We start from the raw sequence: 20,678 nt of genomic DNA, 5'->3' as shown, positions 1-20,678 counted from the left end.
GCATGCGTATGTGCGTGAACATTTATAGTTTACACATAATTGTCATATTTTTGTGTAGGTAATGTTGCTAGCAATAAATGGGAGATAGGGTTGCTTTGATCTAAGCTTGATTACTCTTGATAGCAGTGAGAGTAAGTGTTGTTATTGTTATTTAACCACAGAGCCAAAAATTACAATATCAGTTTTATTTTATACATATGTATGAGTAGTTCTTGTTTAGTTGTGCTGGTATATTGATTGATATATAACTGTTTGGTAACTATGTGTAGGTAAGTGCATGTAATTGCATCCACTTTTAATAGAAGTCCCATTTAATAAATAATATAGGACTCAAACCTTGGAGAACCGACTAATACATCTCTGAGTAATTTAAGATAAACTAGATTTTTCTCAGTTCTGGCATTTGGAGACATAATTAACACCTATAAAGAATTTTACATTTTTAAATATTTGTTTGTACAAAAAACATCATGCATCGTTGAACCAAACATTTACTTATTCTTACTTTTATTACCGTTGGATGCAAGATCACTGGTATTATTATATCGTAATAATCCTAATCCTTAAAAAAGTAAAAAAAAAATACAAAGCAAGCAAATATTAACGGCGCTTAAAAGCACCATATTGTACAACGCACAAATTAAACTTAATTCCAAATTGACCAGCAACATCCGTAACGGAAACCATTTTAAAGAAAAGTGGCCAATTACATCCATAATACTCGACGTCACTTCAGCCCAGTACACCCACTTCAACGCTTTATACTCGCTGCTACGTCGCTAAACATTGGACGGAGTAAGTACCTTAACATAACTGCGGGGATATTACATACTTACAAGAAAATCAAAAAAGCTCAGTCAAGCGATAAAAGACGTTTTGTACGAAGGCATAAGGACTGTTATGTGTGTTGTAGTGTAATTTTGTTTTATAAGTAATGCGTTAATAGCTCTAAAACGTGCAATATGCGTTAAAAATAGCGTTGAATGTGCAACGTATTTGGATTAAGTACCAGAAGATGTAAGGGCCCTTGGTGCATGGTTTGTGTATGAATGGACCTAATGGCCGTTACATAGAATAAAATTTAGGGATTTTAAGTATTTTTAGGGTAGTAGATTCTACCGTAAGTTATAGTTACTAAGAATGTTGAATAGTAACTGCACTTGTACAAAACCAACATTGTAGATTCTATGACTTGAAATGGCATATCGTCCAACAGCGACTATCGAATCGTGTAGATACATTAGTTGTGATATTCGCCTATTTGGTAAAAAACCCCATTTTAATTTGCTGTTCTACTAAATTGCTAGTAGGTAGAGCGTTTGTATTAGATGTTTTTAATTCCAATTTACCTGTAGCTACCTATAGGTAATGACTGAATAGCTACCTACTAAAAACTTAAGTTTGAAAATGACATACATAAGACAAAGTAGTAATCAGTATAATCACTGATCATAATATATTTTTTTTATTTCAGCTTCCCACTTCGAAGCGAAATGAATTAATTTCAACAAAGTTACCCTAACATTTAACACTTTTGCTATGGTAAAGCATTCCAAATTCTCTAATCAAAATATACAACTCAATTATCCCACATTGTAATTCTTTAAATCATTTAAATGGTCTATAAAGAACATCTTGTATAATCTTGCCACACCTTAACCCTTCGAATGGGTACGCCGACATTTGCCGGCGTTCACCGACATTTGCCGACATTTGGCTGCAATTAACCGACGTTTGATTGCTTGATTGAGCCCCTGGGTCTTGGGGCAATTGTACCGTGCGTTCCGCTTGCATTTCCGCTACAGAATCACACGTTACATAATCATAAAGTCGTATAACTGGTGTACGTTATATGCATATAATGCTTTTTGATTGATCAGTCTGCCCACTTATATTAATAAGGTCAGTTGTCGAGCGATTATAGATGGTATTTCGTTTAAATAAAGGCTATGAATGATACATGTATGAAGTTAGTGTTGGTATCCGTTCAGTCGGGTGCTAAGTAATCGTGTGGGTTGCCTGAGCACAAACAACTGAAATGCTTCATTATTCTACGTCGTTGAAACTATTGCTAACTTCACGACTTAAGATAGATACCACTTTTCTTGGATACAATCTAACTTCATGCTTTATCCGCTGATAACGTGACATTTCTTTTTAGAATGGCTGCAATGTCATTGGTATAGAAATTCGTTAAAGTGAACACGTGGTACTTTTTGTAGTAAAAAAAACCGTACAATTTTTTTGCCTAGATACTTGATAATCATGTCGGGTCAGTATAAAGATAACTAAGCTGGCTATGACCAAGGATAGTGGTCATATAATCCAGGCCAAATGTTTAAGCATAATTGCCACGCTATCTATTTATCCCAAGTTCCCAACCCAAATCCCCAGCAACCATTTAGAGCCGCAATTAAAAATAAACAAAGCATTAGAAAGCTCAAACACCGCCGCCCGCGCTGTCATAGAATTTTCTCTCAATTACGGCAATAAAAATAATATTGTACGTAAACAGAAACTGCTTTGAAGTACTCGCCGACTGCTACCGAGCGGTCTTATGCAACCCTCACCGTAAAACTATACAATGCGTCCGCGCACAATGCAAGCATTTCTTCAAAGACCTTTTATTTTGGCCCAAACATCGGTATTGGGGTATTGTCGACCCCCTTTGTGAGCTATTTACCGACTTTTGGGTTAGTTGGAAAAAATGTGGGTCTCAATCCAATAGAATGGAGTCATCAGAGCGAAGTGACTGCGCAGGGCTCAATGCTAATTTAAAAATAAATGCTAATGTTTGCGAGGTAGCGCCAGCTTTGGTAACGAGATTGTGCTTTCTGACTTTTTAATACATTGAATAAATACAGGTTTTAGTCCAATATGTATATCTACTGCATTATTCATGGTAAAAACAAGTTGTGTGTGACATTTAACTTACTCGTAATTTCTATACTTCCGCATTTTAATTTGAAGAAATTAAAAATTCATTCTGAGTTGATAAATTACTTCACACGATTTTTTTTGTGAAAAAAGTAAAGAAAGTTACGTTATTGTAAATTGGCTTTTATATTTGTATGAAGTGAATACTTTTAGCTTAGCTACTTATTTCTCTATGAACCTACCTAGCATGTTCCTTATTTTAATTAACTGATTCGCAAACTACCCATTCTAATAATGAATAAACCATCAGTGTGCATTTAGCCTTATAGTAAGAAGCGGTTACAATCACAATATCCTAGAACTAAAAATGGCCTCTAAAAGAAGCATTGATGATGGCATGGCAAAATAAATGAGATAGAAAAATAATATTTGATAGTCCCATTTTCTCCCAGTTAACTCTAGAGGTCCAGAGGTCCCATATCGGTTTACATTTTCACGTAGACGTTAAAAGCAAATCAAACGCCCAACATTTAGGTACCTAAATAATAGAAAGATAGATAAAAATTCGGACGCAGTTTTTGTGTATTTTTACATTAAGAAATTAGACCCCAGAATGTTTTGGGAATAGAAGGGTCAACTTTAATTTTCTGTCTTTAGGTATCTGTATGCCCCTTTAATCAAATTATCGTCTTGTAAAATAAAACTCAGTCGGTTACACCTCGTATTTCGCATAAACTCACATTTAATTTTATCTAGTATACTTACACACACACAGATATTCCAAACATGTGTTTAATTACACCAACATTATAAACCGAGCTACCTGCCCACTGCAAATATAAAACATCGTAAAAATAGAAATCAACATTTGGCCATTTGCAAATATCCAGTCATAATCATAAACCAAGCAGCTTACACTTACCCCTAAAATCACACTATCCTAACTGAAATATTACAAAACCTACATTCTCAATCTTATCAATAAGGAAATTGGGTCTACATTGCCGCGATAAGTGTTTAGCTATCGGCTTATTTGTTTTTAAGAAGCGTATTTCGGTTTTAAATCTTTTGAGGTGTCCTAAGCTTATTTCAAATAATAGGCAATCGCAATTAAAAACAGAGATAAGAAGTTTGAAAGACGCCGCATGGTTGTTTAGATGTTTAGGTCAACATAAAGCCAGGTAGTCAGGTCAGGCCTTTACACGGCCTGTGTGCGCTAATCCTTATCAGTTGGACCAGTTATCATAAATATTTATTAGTTTGTTTTTATTGTTTAATTCTATGCATGCTAGAGATAAGAGTGCGGGTTAAATTGTTCCTTTGGTATTTAGTTTATTACAGTTCTAAAGTTCAAACAAAATCCCTTTTGAAATCAACAATGACCTCCTTAAATGATTGTTCGTTATATCGGAACGTTGATAAAAATATTTTACGACCTTTCGTGTTATTTTCAGTTATGGTATTTGTTTTTATAGATTAGATTAGATTAGATATATTTATTTCACAACATATGATTACAGTACAAATTACATTAATGTCAATTTATAAGAATCTACATTGTGATCGTCAGAAATAAATTTAAATAATAGCAAAACAATCCAATATTAATTACATTAATTATACATTATATGGAAAATTTCCCCTGAGAAGGATCGTCAAATAGTAACAATAATAAACAAGGAAAATGTCAAAAATGGTATGCGATTTGAAATTATACAGTTATGTCAAAAAATTCAGTTATTGAATATAATGGGTTGTCTAGTAAGTTTCTCAATCGACGCTTGAATGTTGTATCGGATGGTTCCGTCCTTATTTCTGCAGGTAATCGCTCATAATAAGTCGGACCGATGACACGCGGGTTCTTTGCTGCAAGTGCCATGCGACGTGGAATATAACATAGAATTCCCATTCATCAATTGACAAACTATCGCATCTGTATCCTATAATCATAAGTCTGTATGTCTAGGTAATTAGTTAAATAAATGTAAACAATGTGTTTTTACATTTTCGAGTACTTGAAACATTTATCAGTTAATCAACCAAATAGAAAACTGCTTGGATCCGTTCCTCATCGTTCTGGCTTTAACCTATTTTATTTCATCGTGTATCGTGCTAAATATTCGATCTCTTTTATCATATCTAGCTCTAGCCAGCCAGCTATTTCCAACCCAGATGACCTAGAAAGTTGAAATTTACAATAGAAATCCCATGCACTCTGCTTGGCATTCACGTAAAATCCGAGTAGAATATTTAAGGCAACTGTCTTTAAATGATTAGGTCTTTTTCTGATAGCAATTTTGTTAAACTAAACATTTCGACTAAGTGGCGTTGGTCCGTAGAACTCAAAACAATCACTAAAAAAGTGCCCAAATCATAAAATACACACTGCCGGTGATTGGAAACCACGTAGGGTGTGGACACGAAAAAATCGGGTCATGCATGACATGGTAAATCTTTTAAATGAATGTGGATTTGCAAGCAGAACCTCTCTTTTAATTATTTGTGGATATCAATCCATACCATAAAAATTCAACCATAATATAACGTAGGTTGTCTGTGACTTTCAGCATCATATAATATACTCCACCGTGCCTATATTCCTTTGAACAGCGTCTTCTGACAGTCTTTACCAAGTTTTCCTGTGATAAGTTATAATATTTTTATTTTTATTATTAGATAATCTAAATCATACCTTAATACGCCCTCTTTTGATAGTACCAAACATTTTTTTAATTTTATTTAAATTGAGATAGTTCTGAGGTGTTTTAACTTTGGTGAATTTGACTTTTTGTCAAACATACCTTCGATACAAAAACAACTTTCAGCGCTTGGAGTAGAACGTCTTTTTGACTACTACAAATAACACAATTTTAAAAAGTATTTTTGTGGTAAGATGAATTCTAATGTGCGTACAACAGCGTGACAAAATATAAATGCAATTGTGGCATTGTAAGAAGAAGCGAATGAAGATCAGAAAACGCTGTTCAAAAGAATGTAGGCACGGTAGAACATACCTAATAATGCCATAAGTCACAGACAAACCAACTTTATATAACGATTGTACCATAATAATGCAGTTTGATATACATATACAAATTATAATAAAAAAATTGCTGCTTTCAACTAAAATCAACATTCATTTCAAAGATTTACCATATCATGCATGACCGGATTTTTTGTGTCGACACATATAATATATACAGTATTTCTATTTATCTGTATAGGCAGTGATGAAATAAGTCGGATTCGAACTTATTACACTAACCCTGAAATATAGGCCTGAGTTAGCGAGATTTCAATGGGCCAGAATATTTTTATTTTATTATTCTTGCTCATAAAGGTAAGGCATCGCAAAATTTCTTGCTTTATAGTTCGTTTTTTAGCATTAGAAATAAGGTAAACAATCTTGACGTGTCTTTTTATTGAAAAATATTGAAAAACGCTTTAAAAAATAGTTTATATGGTACTTATGAAAGCTAAAGAATGTAAAAGATCGAATATGATTTATAATTGTAACATATTTGCTGTGACTTATTTTTCAAAAGTGATTGTTAGTAAAAAGACACGCCAAGATCGCTTATTTTCTTTTTAATGCTAAAAAACGAACTATAGGTAGGATTTAAATATAAATCTCAGTGATAATTATGTTCTATTACTAAAATTACTTATTCAATTTTGCAAATATTTATGGCGAACCAAATTCACTATGAATTTTATTTTCGTGATTTACCGTCCTCGAACGAGTTCATTTTAATGTTAAAACTTTCATTTTTCGTTGAAACATTCTGGAAAAGAATTTACGAAATTAGTATAATAACTGAGCAAGTGTGTAGAAATGGTAATGTTATGGGTAGAAATCTTGCGAGTTTTGGAGTACCTATGTAGGTATTTTTTACACGATCGAACTATTTTAACAAAGATTACCTATTATACCTATAAGTACCTATATCTCAACATCTAATAGGAAAACTTTTAAAAAAGAAAATTCATAGTATTCGTAAGTAGGTATTACATACAAAACCATTGAAACATAATTAACAGGAACCTGGATTATATTTCCATAACACAAAATAGATTTGATACCAGTAATTAGGTATACCTATCAATACGAAATCAAATCAAAACAAGTTTAACTTTAAAAAAAATTTCAACGCCAGCGCTCGAATCGCAAATGCATCGAAAACAACCTGCGAACAAACTTTTCCGTGCATTCTCGAAGTTTCCCGGAGCGCGGGAAAGTCGCGAAGTCGCGGCCCACCGCCCGCCCCGCCCCTCTTGCGTCCCGCTCGCACGCGGCTAACCGCAACCGACTTATTCTTTCCGCACTTTGTTTTACGAGATATATTGGCTTGTCAGGTTTTTATTTCTTTATTTGCTGATAAAGACTGGTTTTCAACATTACGTTAGGTTATATGATTCTTCAGGCTTCGACTTGTGCTGAAAAAGTTACTGTGAGGGACTATATTTAATCATAGTTCAGTAACTAACAATAAAAACTGTTCCCAAGTATCTGAAGCATTTGTTAATTAAAGTGAATGAGAAACAAATATACGTCCGTAATCCGCTTAAAATATGGCAATTAAAGGCGCCAATCAAATACCCCTGTCGCTGAAATAGCTCGCGTGCCCCGTTAATGAAGTGCCACCCCGCGAGTGCTCCCGACTCCAAACATGAAAATCATAATTTTTCATGAGCTCGTTGATAGGTTTTCGCGCCGGCCGCGGTTTCCCGCCGCCCCGCGCCCTAATTACCGCCGCCTCACGATACGTCACCGCGGTGCCTCAAAAAAATCCACCCATCCCTCTCCCACTCGACACCGGTGAGCCGCGGTGTCCCACTCCGCTGAGCATTTTTATAAAAACGCAGAGACCGACCGCTACTGTCCCGCTTCTACCCGCTGCGGCTCCGCGGCGCCCGCACCCTTCGTCTCCTTCCCACTTTTTACGAGACGCAGGGGCCGCCACCCGGGTGGGGGGCGGCGACCGCGCGAACGCAAAATATTGACCATCGGAAAAAGTCGCGTCGTATCGCAGTCATCAGTCGAAACCGAGTCCTCGCGAGCACGCGTCCCCTTCGCTGCGACTTCGGCGCGAGTCGTGAGTCTTCGGATTGCGGTCACGGCGATCCCACCGCCCGCTTATTTTTCGATCCCCGCCCGACGTCTTCCGCGCGCCCAACAAGTGGCGTAGTCGCTCACACGACGTCGCACCCGCGTGAGCACAACTTTCCAGAGCGCGCGACTTTGTTCGAAATTTGATCGCGTGTTTGGAAACTTTTTCCGAGTGTCTATAAACTTTAGTGACGTGACGAAGGACTTCAGTGGCGTGTTGATACGAGGGTTAGACTGGAGTCGATGCACTTACCGCACGCGAGCCCTCCCGCAGCCAGTATGGCGGATGTATACTCCCATATCCACGATTACTACCGGCAGAGTCATGGAGAGCTGGTGCCGACTGGATCTCCTGCCGTGTTGTGTTCAGCGCTTCCGAACCACTGGCGGTCGAACAAATCTCTACCGGTGGCTTTCAAAGTGGTCGCCTTGGATGATGTCCAGGACGGGACATTGGTGACCATCAAGGCTGGGAATGATGAGAACGTGATGGCCGAGCTGAGGAACTGTACGGCGGTGATGAAGAACCAAGTGGCCAAGTTCAATGACCTGCGGTTCGTTGGACGCAGCGGCCGTGGGAAGTCCTTCTCTCTGACCATCACCATCAGCACATTCCCCAGCCAAGTGGCTTCTTACACCAAGGCTATCAAAGTCACCGTTGATGGACCGAGAGAACCTAGAACTAAACAAAGTGAGTATCGATTGTTTTTTTTAAATTTATTTTTAAGGTTTTTTTTGTATTTGTAAGGTCAAGGACTGTAGGCTTACTGTTTATACAAATTAACCATTTACGCCAACATGTATTTAAAATAACACAAACATTTAAAAACCAAAAAACGTTTTTAAAAGTTTTATTATTTTAAATGAACATTACGATTAACTTCTAATCTACGAAATAAGAACCTAGTCTTTTAAAGGCATTTTAACTTCGAAGGTAAATTTTAACTAACATAAATAATAAAAAATACGCATTTTCTATATTATACAGATATCCAATTCTAATTTTACTAACATTTTATTAATACTGGAAGATTTTTCTTGGTAATTTAGTTAATTGTGCAATTTTAATAAATGATATACGTTATTAAATCTCTAATTCAAGCGTCAATCTCAACTTTTAAAACTGAGTAATAGATAATACAAAGCAAAGTAGAGTTGCGCGCACGCTGCTGGCACCCCGCCAGCCTTGCTGCGGCTGCGGCCCACCGCATTCGAAATAGTACCGGCCCAATATCAGCCATTTAATTCTAATAAACTTTTTACAACGTAAAATAAGGTAATCCAACTATATTTGTCGACCAGTAAAATAAAAGTCAAGAGAGAAAGTAAACTTTCTAAAAACTTACTAGGATTGAAGAATTTATAATTTGACGAATAAAGCTTTTTAAGTTCAACGGCCGAATATCAACAATTTAATTCTAAAAAAACTTTTTATAGCATAGAAAGAGTTAACTCAGCCATATTTCTTTAAATCTCGACGCGGTAAAATAAAAGCCAGAGGGAAAGTAAACTTTGTAAAGATTACTTAACTTATATTGGATAGGTTTTTCAATTTCACGAACCCAGATTTTATATTTTAAAAACTTCTAGCCATCAGGATGATTACTTGGTGTAGTTTTTCGATCTATGAACATCTAAAAGTTAATCTACAAAATAACACCTACATAGGTATTTATTTAGTAACAAACTCTCTTCAATTGGTAGGTATTTGCATTTAAGAACGTGCTCATAAATCGTTTCAGCATTAAGTGACTCGCATCACCATTAGTGCAGTTGTTCACCAATTTACATGAGAAGAACATCTTAAAGACATCCACGATTGCTCGTTAAATCCTCGCTCCCGAAATAGCCCGATTGTAGCCTGCTTTTACAGTAGAGTTAAATGTTTTGACAGGGCTTAAATGGTTATTGATGTTCACATGGTAAACATGCCTTTTAAATTGAAACAATGCCCCTGTAACCTTAGATTTGTTTTGACAATGAAAAGCTAAGGAATTTAACAATCAAAATCGACATCAAACATATGTACTTCATAACATACTTTTTAATAAAAAATAAAATTATTTAAATAATTCATTCATTTATCATTTAATTTGCACACAAAATTTGCTTCGCTACAATTACTGGAATACAATTAATTAACGGTCAATTAAATGGCGAGTTGGTGACTTATTACCAGCGTTAAAATAATATTATTTTATTCTGATAAACGCCATATTATTCGGACAGACCTTTAATGTTTCTTTGAAACCCCTTTCTTTATAGTAAGCGCCAGCACATTCCACACATCAAATGTTATTATAAATGTTTTGACACCACAAATCTATTTCGGATGTTACGGCGCACCGAGATGTCTGTATAAACAAACGCTGCCCAAACTTCGGCCAATCATAAAAAGACAGTATGCGGAAAAACTAACATCCTCGGGCGATAAACATCAAAGGAAGTTAATAAAGCTATCAATGGCGTCGCGGCTTAGGGCACGGTAATTAAATGCAGTAAAGACTTTGAGGAAATAAATAATATATGTTTTACTTTAAAACGCACCGGGGGAAACGATTCTCCTGGTTGCTATAGAGTATAGACGGTAGTTGAAATTGAGATGATTTGATTTATGTTTAAAGTGTAAAAATAAGTTATTGAACATTTACAATACACGCCGATGCATTAAGGAATAAGCTTGGATCAATGTTACTACAAGTAACCAATATTGTAATTTTCATATTATATTCAAACTCCGTACGACAAACAAACGCAATACGCACACCCCTACCAATTCAAAATTAATATGAGCCTAGAAGTTTCTGCTTCACAATAATCCTGTTTAATATGCGGCACTTGCAGTTCCAGCGGTTACCAAGTTTCTTGAGCGGCCACGGGCGTAGCAGATGTAAACAATCTCGGGTCGCGTCGTAAACTCCGTTTGATCTCCCCGACCCCGCTCCCCTGACTCTAAAATATGGATTTTATGTCCCTGAGCTGCTAAAATACCCACACGCAGAGACCCTCATAACCCCGAGTCGGCATACTCGATATTTATATAAAGTTAACCTACGCGATGGACGTTACGAAGAAGTTATGGCTACCCCGAATGCGGAGTTCAGGGAGACCTAATTAGAAGAACAACTATTTCAACTATTGCAATTAAAGACTGTATCGTAACTTAGCCGTTTTTTTTGTATAACATTTTTATTTAAAATCACACATGTGTTTAATTAATGCTTTAATAAGGTACACATTTCGTCCTGGGAGCTCGACGTAAAGCATATGGTATATACAAAATTTACTCAATTCTCCCGAGTAACAATAACGACTTCGGACAAATACTACAAGAAAATTTACGATGTGCGAACAAAACGATATTACACCAAAAAAAATCGTACTATGCGAGCCGCAATTACACATGATTCGTAAAGCGAAACATTTGGGTATAGTGTAATCAATTCTTTTAGTTAAAAAAGTTTGGATCTGTGCATGGTGGCCTCTTAGAGAATATGGTATGTTACTTACGACAACTCCGACTTTGGCATCAAATATAACTACCAAGGAGCGTTTCTATCGACCCGCTCTAACTTAGTGATGGTTCAACGCCATGAATGTCCGTTAGTATTTGGTTTTTAGCTTATTCTTTTAGCTGTCTCCTTCATTTCGCTTGCATCAGAAATTGAAGGAAATCTAAAACGTACGTGAAAAGTCATATTTATGTAAAAATAAACATTCACCACATTTATTCTGCAACTGCTCAATTGAGAAATCATGAAGAGGACACTCTGGACACTTAGATAACATGTTTAGGCAGCTATAAGAGGTTACTTTTTAGCTGGTTATCAACACTTGATTATGATGAGACTGAGACATTACTTTTGAAAATTGTTTAACACAAAACTGTAATAAATACAAAACTAACTAAATTAGACTAAAATATTGTAACTTTATAAAATTGTTTAATACAAAGCTGTAATAGATATAAAACTAACTAAATTAGACTAAAATATTGTAACTTTATAAAATTGTTTAACACAAAACTGCAATAGATATAAAACTAACTAAATTAGACTAAAATACCGTAATTTTATAAAATTGTGTAACACATAACTGAAATAGATATAAAACTAGCTAGATTAGACTAAATATCATTGGAATATAATTGGAACTAAAGTTGAACCTAGAAACAAATTTAATAGCAATAATGTAATAACTAATAACAGAAATTGTATTTATCTTATTCCAGGTATATAAACCTGAATCTCATTTTTGTCCTCAATTGTAAAAATTCTTAATCCAGGTATATAAACCTGAATCTCATTTTTGTCCTCAATTGTAAAAATATTATTCTAGTTAACTCGCATGACATAAAAATGAACATCTGGTCTCCCGCGATACAGGCCTAGCCTAGTGCGGGGACTCCTGGAACCTCCGAATGTCAATTTAGTTATGCACCAACTCTCTTCTGTAACTTGTGATATGTACTTACTATGTACTACAATTGTATTCGTTCTGTGCAATAAAAACATTTTTTATTTTTTATCTTTATCTTATCTATTAACCTTTTGTTTCTTTAAATCGCACCAAGGAGTCAGTGAAATAGTCTCAAATGAAGCTCGATAGGCTTGTCCGAGATGAATTTGCTAGACGATATTGAAAGCATCATAAAGTCCCTAAAAACATAAAATAAAAAAACCTCATATCAGATATGGCTTAAAAATACCCTCAGATCAAACCCCTAGAACTTAGTAATACAAAATTATACACATATTTATTTAGGTTTAGTAAATAAGTTTAGTTTAAATAAGCAAAAATTTGCTTATACACATATCAACAGTTATACCAGGTTTTATCTGTCTTTATACTTAACGATAATTTAACGATTTAATGTACTAATAACTTCTTAACGTGCTCTCACGTCATTTCATTTTAACTTTTCTTATTTTATGTGTGCATGTTAAAAACATAAAACCTATCATGACAATTGTTTGATTAAAGATTTAGATGAACGACTAGCGGTGATTATATAAATATTAAAACACATTTAGAAACGGGTATATCGCGAATTTATTTTGTTACCTTTATTTACCGACGTTTCGACTCTTTCGACACAGGTTTCACTGGCGTGGTGTGGTGGTGTGGTTGGTGGTTTCAGGTGTGGTGGTGGTGATTTAATATGTGTTCAAACCGCGAAAGTTTTAAAGATTATATAAATGTCCCACATAAACCATTGTTAATATAAATAGAGACAAATATTCTAATAGTCGGTATATACCGACACCGCCGCCGAGTTATGAGCCATAACACTCTGATTCCATTTATTTAACGCGCGCCCGTCACTTTCATTAATTTACGAGTGACAACACGCACAACACTCGCATCTCGTTCGAGTTATTTAATGCTTATTTGACACTTAAGTCGTATCTCATGCGTTTATTGTCCTGGTGGTACCAATTTGGCCGCGATGGCTTTTGATTTGAGACTCTCTTTAATGTTCTTTTGTTTCTCAAGACGCAAATAACTGGCAGTAAAACCGACGATATCAACAACGCACCACGCTACAAAAAGCTGCAGCTTCGGCGAGCCAAATATTTATCCTAAGTATAACGAGCGTGCAATAAGAATTACTCTGGTTACCCTTGTTAATAATTCGAAGTCCCGCATTCGTAAAGGGTCGGGGAACTGGATATAATTGAATACTGGCATTAACAAATGGAGCGGGTCGTTTCCGAGTTCCACATTTAACTTATTATTGTTTAGTCGAGTCCTTTCCACGATCAACGCGACACCGGCGGCTCATCCATCACGTCGCTCGAAACACCCGCGATCGGAGAAATAACATCAGAGCTACAACAAAGCATTACGTTTACAAAAACAGATTGCTCATTAACTACACTTTAAAGTAATAAAAACGTCAAACGCCGATCATTAATTCGATAGCAAAACAAGCACCGTTTAAAAAGAGTTAAAATTAGGAAATTTACACAACTTGCACAATAAACTTCAAGAGTCGCCAAGAAGCTGTGTTTACATCGATAACAAAGTAGATGAAGAGCTCGTAAACAGTTTAATCCCGTAATAAAAAGCCTATACATCTGAACTATATCGATCTATCGGGACTGGATTAAAAACGCCGTAAAACAAAAAAAAACAACGTAGGCAGTGGTGTCTTCAGTAGGCTATTGATTAAACAAATAAAAACGCGTTTCGCTAGCTGAAAGGCGATAGGCAACGTGACGGTGGAGGGTCGTAAAAACGTATGGCACAGAGGAACCGACTAACTGTAGTAGTAAACCGGCTCGTTTTGTATACAGGTCCCTTGTTATAGCTCGGTAAACAGAGCGCCGCCGTGTGTCGCCGCCTTTACGGCCAGCCTTTGTGACTTTAGTACGGACGTGGCTTGAGACGGTGGCGATTCTGACAAACAATCACATTGGTACTAAATTGAATAAGTCTGGATTCAATAGCGTATTTGTTGGTTACATTCTCATTTCGTTATCCATGTTCCTTGATTCAAAACCAAGGAAATGTCGCTAAGATACAACCGAGAAAGAGTAATTTAAAATTTGTGAGGAGGAAGATAGTAGAAGTTGACAATTTCAGTATAACTTACTGGATGTCTCAGCAAGACCACCGTGGTAAACCACACAAACATTATGTACACAAAATAGTTTCGACCTCGAATTTCAGACGTCTCGTAAACAGTTTTATTTAGAAACCGAAAACAACAAATCGATACAACAATACTCTTGCGATCCCAACTTTTGCACTATAACAACTCAGTGTAAGAGCGCCTTAAACTTTTTAAAACCAATACGCTAAACTGTTTTCCTTTTGTTACAGATTACGGATATGGGCACCCCGGCGCCTTCAGTCCATTTCTTCTTAACCCGGGGTGGCTGGACGCGGCGTACCTCAACTACGCATGGGCCGACTACTTCAGGCCACCGCAGATGCGGGATCAAGCCCTTGTTAAAGGTTCGTATTTTTATGCAACTTATTGATTCCCAAAACTGTATTTGAGTGTCACCATTAAAGGAAACCTAAATTCTACGTTTGGAGTTTAAGGGTACTATAAAAGTTTTTAGAAAAACTTTTCGTCGCTTGACCTCCTTGTTAACAATAGATACTCGCAAATCCCTCGAAGCGGATCAAACAGAGCACCCCGTGTTTAACACTCAAAAACTCCCAATACATCCTTTTTTACCGGCATTTGTTAATTTAAAAATTCCCGATTTAGCAAACAGCACTCGAAAACATGTTGCTTGTAACAGCACCCCCTCAAGGCCGTACAATGCTAAAGCGGCTCAAATAAAAGAAGCAGCTCTTGAGCGCTGAAAAACAACACCGCCCCGACCGAAGCAAAACCACCCGTTGAAGTCCGCGTAGGGGGAAGTGGGGAGCACCTATAGAAAAAGGATAAAAAGCATCGCCTTCACGTTCGAGAGAGTGTGGAGTCAATTTTATTCCAATGTAGGCGGCCGCGCCACCAGCCACTTTTTGTTTCCGTCGTTGAAACGCGAGGAGCGCTGTACTCAAACGCCTACAGACTTTTATTAAACCTACATTAGCTTCGTTTGCACAGCAGAATTCATAAAGTTGGGAAATGAATAGACACCTTATTTTTATTACTATACTCGTACGTCGACTATTTGCCTGTTGTTGGGGTTTTTCTTCCGCTTCTCTAATTTAACATTTTGCTCTGATGCTCTTTCCGCGAACGAAGCTTTAAATTACAATTGCAGCTTTTTTAGTCTCCTAAAAATTTCGAATGCCTCGAACCAAAGTTTTCAACCAATGAGGTTATGAATTATTTGCGCCTCTGTTTCATAAACGTGGTTAATTCTTTGAACCCTAATTAAAAATAACGGACAAAGCAAAAACAGAATCAAATCCAACGAGCGGGGATCACCTCAATCAGGCGCGACGCCGATATTGGCCCCCACCTCTCCAAATTACCCCCTACTTACGGCCCCTCCCACCCTCACTGCCTTTAAAGTGGTCTGCGCACCACTGCTACTGCTTCAAACAGAAAAAGTGCAAAAGAGGCGAGCTCTGCACCACCTCGGAGCCCTTTGTGGCCCAATCTGCGCCGGCATCGTGTCCTTTTTATGCGCCTGCTTCTCTTACACGCTATCGAGAATCAAAGCTTGCACGGCGCTACAAGAACATTTTGAACACTGTTGCTAATGAAAATTTCACGTTTTCCGAGCCCTCTTTGTCCGCTCTGTGCGATACCTCGCTCCTTATCGCGATGGAGCTCTGTGGCACACGTGTTCGCGCGTGCTCGGCATCGCTAATGTCCCGACATGTACTCTACTCAACAGAAAGGAGATGTATCGTGCCGAATTACGCCGGCGTGTCTGCTCCGTAAAAGACGACGTTCGGATAAATAAATATTGCACCCTCGCCCTCCGATATTGCGCTAAAAAAACATCCCTTTCGGTGAAGCCGCCTTTAAACGCCTACAGATTGTACATTATCCTTAGTACGATTATGCACCCTAGTTGTTCAGGGAATCAGCGGAGTACCCGCGGGCCCGGGCGTCCCCAGGGAGCCGTATCTCATATTACGTCATGTCGGCAAATCAAACTACAGTAGCCGTCGTAAAAACCTGAATATTGAGTTTGATGGATATTAACGTTTGTTTTTCCTTGTTAACAGGTGGAACCTTGCCGCCTCCCGTGCCGCTACCGGCAGCAGATCTCTTCCCGTTTCCTCCTGCGATGGCTAACCTGCCACCGGGAGCAGGCGGTCTAATACCTCCGCCCGGCGTATTCCTGCCAGGCAATGGACTCTTGCCATTCAGCCCGCATCCTGGTGATTTGGCGTTGAAGACGTTGCCTCCCGAGTTAACGATGAAAAACGGAATGAGTCCTTACGATGCCTTGAGACAGCTTCAAAGCAACGTGTCTTCATTGGAAAATTCTAGTCCTCGTCTGTCTCCAACGAGCAGTAGGCAGAGCGGCAGTCCGCGCAGCATTATCAATGCCAGTCCGGATAGATCGAAAGCGGACTCGAAGTCTGAAGTAAAGTCAGAAGCTACAATCTCTGATGAGTCGGACGAAGAGCCGATAGAGGTGGTGAAATCAGCATTCCACCCGACTAAACCTGCGAATATCGAGTTGCAGGAGATGAAACAAGTACAGGCGGCGGACTCGACAGTGTCGGACCGGCCGCGTGTGCGCAACGAGCTGAAAGCGCCGACGCAGCGCACCACACGCATCGTCTCTACCAGTCCCACATCAACCAAAATCTCTAACGGGACGATATCAACGCACAAATCCGTCTGGCGGCCATATTAACCATAATAGTAGTCAAGTGTTATCTTAATTGTAGTATCCGCTCTTCTTTGAGCCTGTTAAAATGTGATAAACCAATGAGCTTGTACATAGGTGTAAAGATTTAAATTTGATTTATATGAGATATTTATTGTTAGCGTGATGTAAGATTTGTGATTTAGCATTTCTAGCTGGTCTAGATTATAGTACCGATGCATGTAAATAGATATTATAGGTACTTGAATAAATGTAAAATACGGTTAGTATTATTGCACATGTGTTCAAGCTTGTCTACTTTAGAGTACCTAAGTATTGTTTATTTTTAAAATATTTTATTAGGTAGTACTTCATAGCGACCTTTAAAACCATTTAGATATATAATTAGATGTATTTGACGATTTTCTTTGAAAATGACTGATTACTATTAATCTAAGAATACAGAGACATGTATCATTGTAAATAATGTAAGTACCTACATATTTATTATCTTGACAAAGTGTAGATATAGTCATAATGGTAATTATACCAGTTGTAAAAATGTATTTAGAGAATCGAGATAAAGAGAGTATTCTAAAAATTAAAACATAATTTTATTACACACCCTAATTTCACCCCATTATCACTGAAGAGCCAACAAAGCGGGCAATTTCAACCAAGGTTCTGACCTTCCCAGCTCATTCGATTAAAAGCCATGTGGTTATTGTTTGTTGCTATAAGATGAAACAAACACATGACAAGGCGACTACTGCGCCATATTTGCGGCAGAACACGCACACAATCTGTCAAGCACATGTTTGCGAAGGACATTGTGGTGACTGGTACTCTATAAATTACATACTTCACACAGTCTTCATTGTTTTATTTAGCGAAATCACGAAGTTGGTGGTCAATATGAGACACGCGTTTTTTAGATGAGATAAGATAATATTTATTGAATAACTGTGTACAGAGATGAAATAAAACTATGAAAACGGATTATATCGCGTATATTGAATTTATAATACATCCCGACGTTTGTTTTCATAGTTTTATTTCATGAGTAACTATCGCGGTAACCGAAGACAATATTGTGTACAGAGATGTTGATAATAATACATTTAGGAAGCAACAGTTTATCTATCACGGACGTACAATATACTTAAGACTAACCTACAACTAAATAACAAAATTAATACATGCATGCACTATTATCATAATCGTCAAATTCTTTTATGGTGTAGAAGACTCTACTAATAAGCCATTTTTTTTAAATGGTTTTAAATTGTTTACTTTCGACAGACTTTATTTCAACAGGCAACTTGTTAAAAACTTTTATTGCTGCAATGAAGGCACTTTTATCCATAAGTTTATTGTTAACCTTTGGCATACGATAGTTATATTTATATTGCACGCGCAAGTTATCGTTAATTGGAATTTTGCAAAGTAGTTATAATAAAATACAGAAAACAACCTGAGTTTCAAGTTGTGTCCGACCGAATCCGGATATGTAGCTGCAGCCGATACCGAAGGCTCGGTTTTGACTTAGTTTCGAACTTTCGACCGAAACCGAAACGATTTAAATTTATACAAATAAAACTTTCATTTGAATGAAACACGTAATAATTCATGCAAGTCCTATTCGTATAAAAATAACGTATTAGATTTTGGGGTTTTCTTTCAATAAATTGGTACCTACAACAAAGAAAAATGTCTTTAGTGATGGGTACTTACGTACATTGTTAGTACGTTGTTATATCACCACCACCTCCACCTTACAGAAAACCGTAGCCAAATAACACTAGACCCTAATCATAGTTTTGTGTTCCTGCCGGTGAGTAAGGTTGCCAGAGGTCAACGAGGGTGCGGAGTGTTACTAGGGTCGGCAACGCGCATGTAACTCCTCTGGAGCTGCTGCTGCTGGCGTACATAGGCTACGGAGATTGCTTAGCATCAGGCGGGCCGTATGCTTTTTTGCCACCGACGTAGTATTAAAAAAAATATGTATGTGAAGATTTTTTTAAAGTATCTGTTGATTGCAACATCAACAGTTTTCTTGACTTTGATAAACGAAGTAGTAGGTATGTATACCTACTGTTCAAATGCCAAATTAGATAGGTATCTATGCTATATTCCAGCTTAATCGGACATCTCTATGAAATCGGTTGTAAAAATTTTACTAGCAAGATTTGGCCTACCTAAACCAAAAAATAAACATTTTCAGGTTTTAAAAAGGCGTCTGATTCCGATATTGAATAAACCATAACCGCGTTAAGCGCACCGGCTTCCACGACATCCATAGGTTGACCCCGTGTTTGAGGAGAGGACCGCGGGGGGCGCAATCAGCTAACCGGATCAGCTCGCAAACACAATTGATAGCGACGCACTGACTGGCGCGAATCGGGACTGTTTTAGGTACTTACCTACTTAGGCAATTGAACTGACGCGTAGGCGCGAAGTCTAGGTGCTGTGTTCTTTCATCTGATGACCCAATGAGCGTTAACGTCAGACACTCAAATCATGCCTTGACAACAGAGCAAAATGTTTACCATAGGAGCAAAATCTCTATGTATACACCGAAATGAAATGTCATAAACCTAGTATTTTATATAGACAGAACATACGCAATGCGACAAAATTAAAAACACGTTTTAACATTCCTGACAACATACCTGAAAGCTGGTTACTTTTGCAAGTTTTGCAGCAGTTCTGCCATAAGAGATTGTCGTCCTTTCTATAATGTTTACCGTCTATAATGTTTACCGAAACACCTAATTTTACTTTTAAGATTATTAACTAATAACTACACGTGCATATCTTTCACACTCATTGCCATAACCGTAAGTAAAACAGTCAAAAGGTAATAGCTGATACAGAGTGTCACGGCGTACGGGGCAATGAATAGAGTCCTTCATTATGCCTGCCTTTGATTCGCATCTCTCATGATTCACTTTTTGGTGCGACTAAATAACGAGGCTGCGTTCGGAGATGAACGGCAATGTAGAGGAAATTCTGAATTTCCAGAGTAAAGTAAAAACAACGCACATTATGTGACGATGGTTATAAATAACTTGTAATTATTTATATAAAAGGTGCGTACCTCCTAAAGAATTTCTGTATTATACATATGTATATCCTCGTTTAGGTACATAATAAGTAAAATCATAATTATGATTTATGAAGTAAATGTTTATTATAACCATTTGTATGGTTTGTTTTTATTGAATAGGGTAGGTCAGGTCATATTTTTATGCAAACTTGTTTCTGCCCGCGATTTCATCTGCGTGAGATTCTTATGATGACAGAGTTTCTTTCGCGTTTATAACATTAGTAGAGATAAAAATGTAGGTATGTAAGATTTTGAATGCTTTTTTGCTATTTTATAAATTTGGTCTAAAACGGATTAGTGGAAGTCAATATTATACTTTTGGCCTAGTATCTAGTTATTG

General features: G+C 37.2%; 1 protein-coding gene across 1 annotated transcript; it reads left to right on the top strand.

Moving 5' to 3' along the window:
* Positions 1-7,374: 7,374 nt before the first annotated feature.
* On the top strand, positions 7,375-18,080 carry LOC134746556 (segmentation protein Runt-like). The gene is made up of 3 exons (XM_063680969.1): positions 7,375-8,678; positions 14,816-14,950; positions 16,637-18,080. The coding sequence occupies exons 1-3, from the start codon at positions 8,231-8,233 to the stop codon at positions 17,275-17,277; spliced, it is 1,224 nt and encodes a 407-aa protein (XP_063537039.1). The 5' UTR covers positions 7,375-8,230; the 3' UTR covers positions 17,278-18,080.
* Positions 18,081-20,678: the final 2,598 nt, after the last annotated feature.

This window comes from Cydia strobilella, chromosome 13 (assembly GCF_947568885.1).
Source record: "Cydia strobilella chromosome 13, ilCydStro3.1, whole genome shotgun sequence".
NCBI lineage: Eukaryota > Metazoa > Arthropoda > Insecta > Lepidoptera > Tortricidae > Cydia > Cydia strobilella.
Note: the sequence above shows the minus strand (reverse complement) of the source record. Positions and strands in the feature narration are given on the sequence as shown.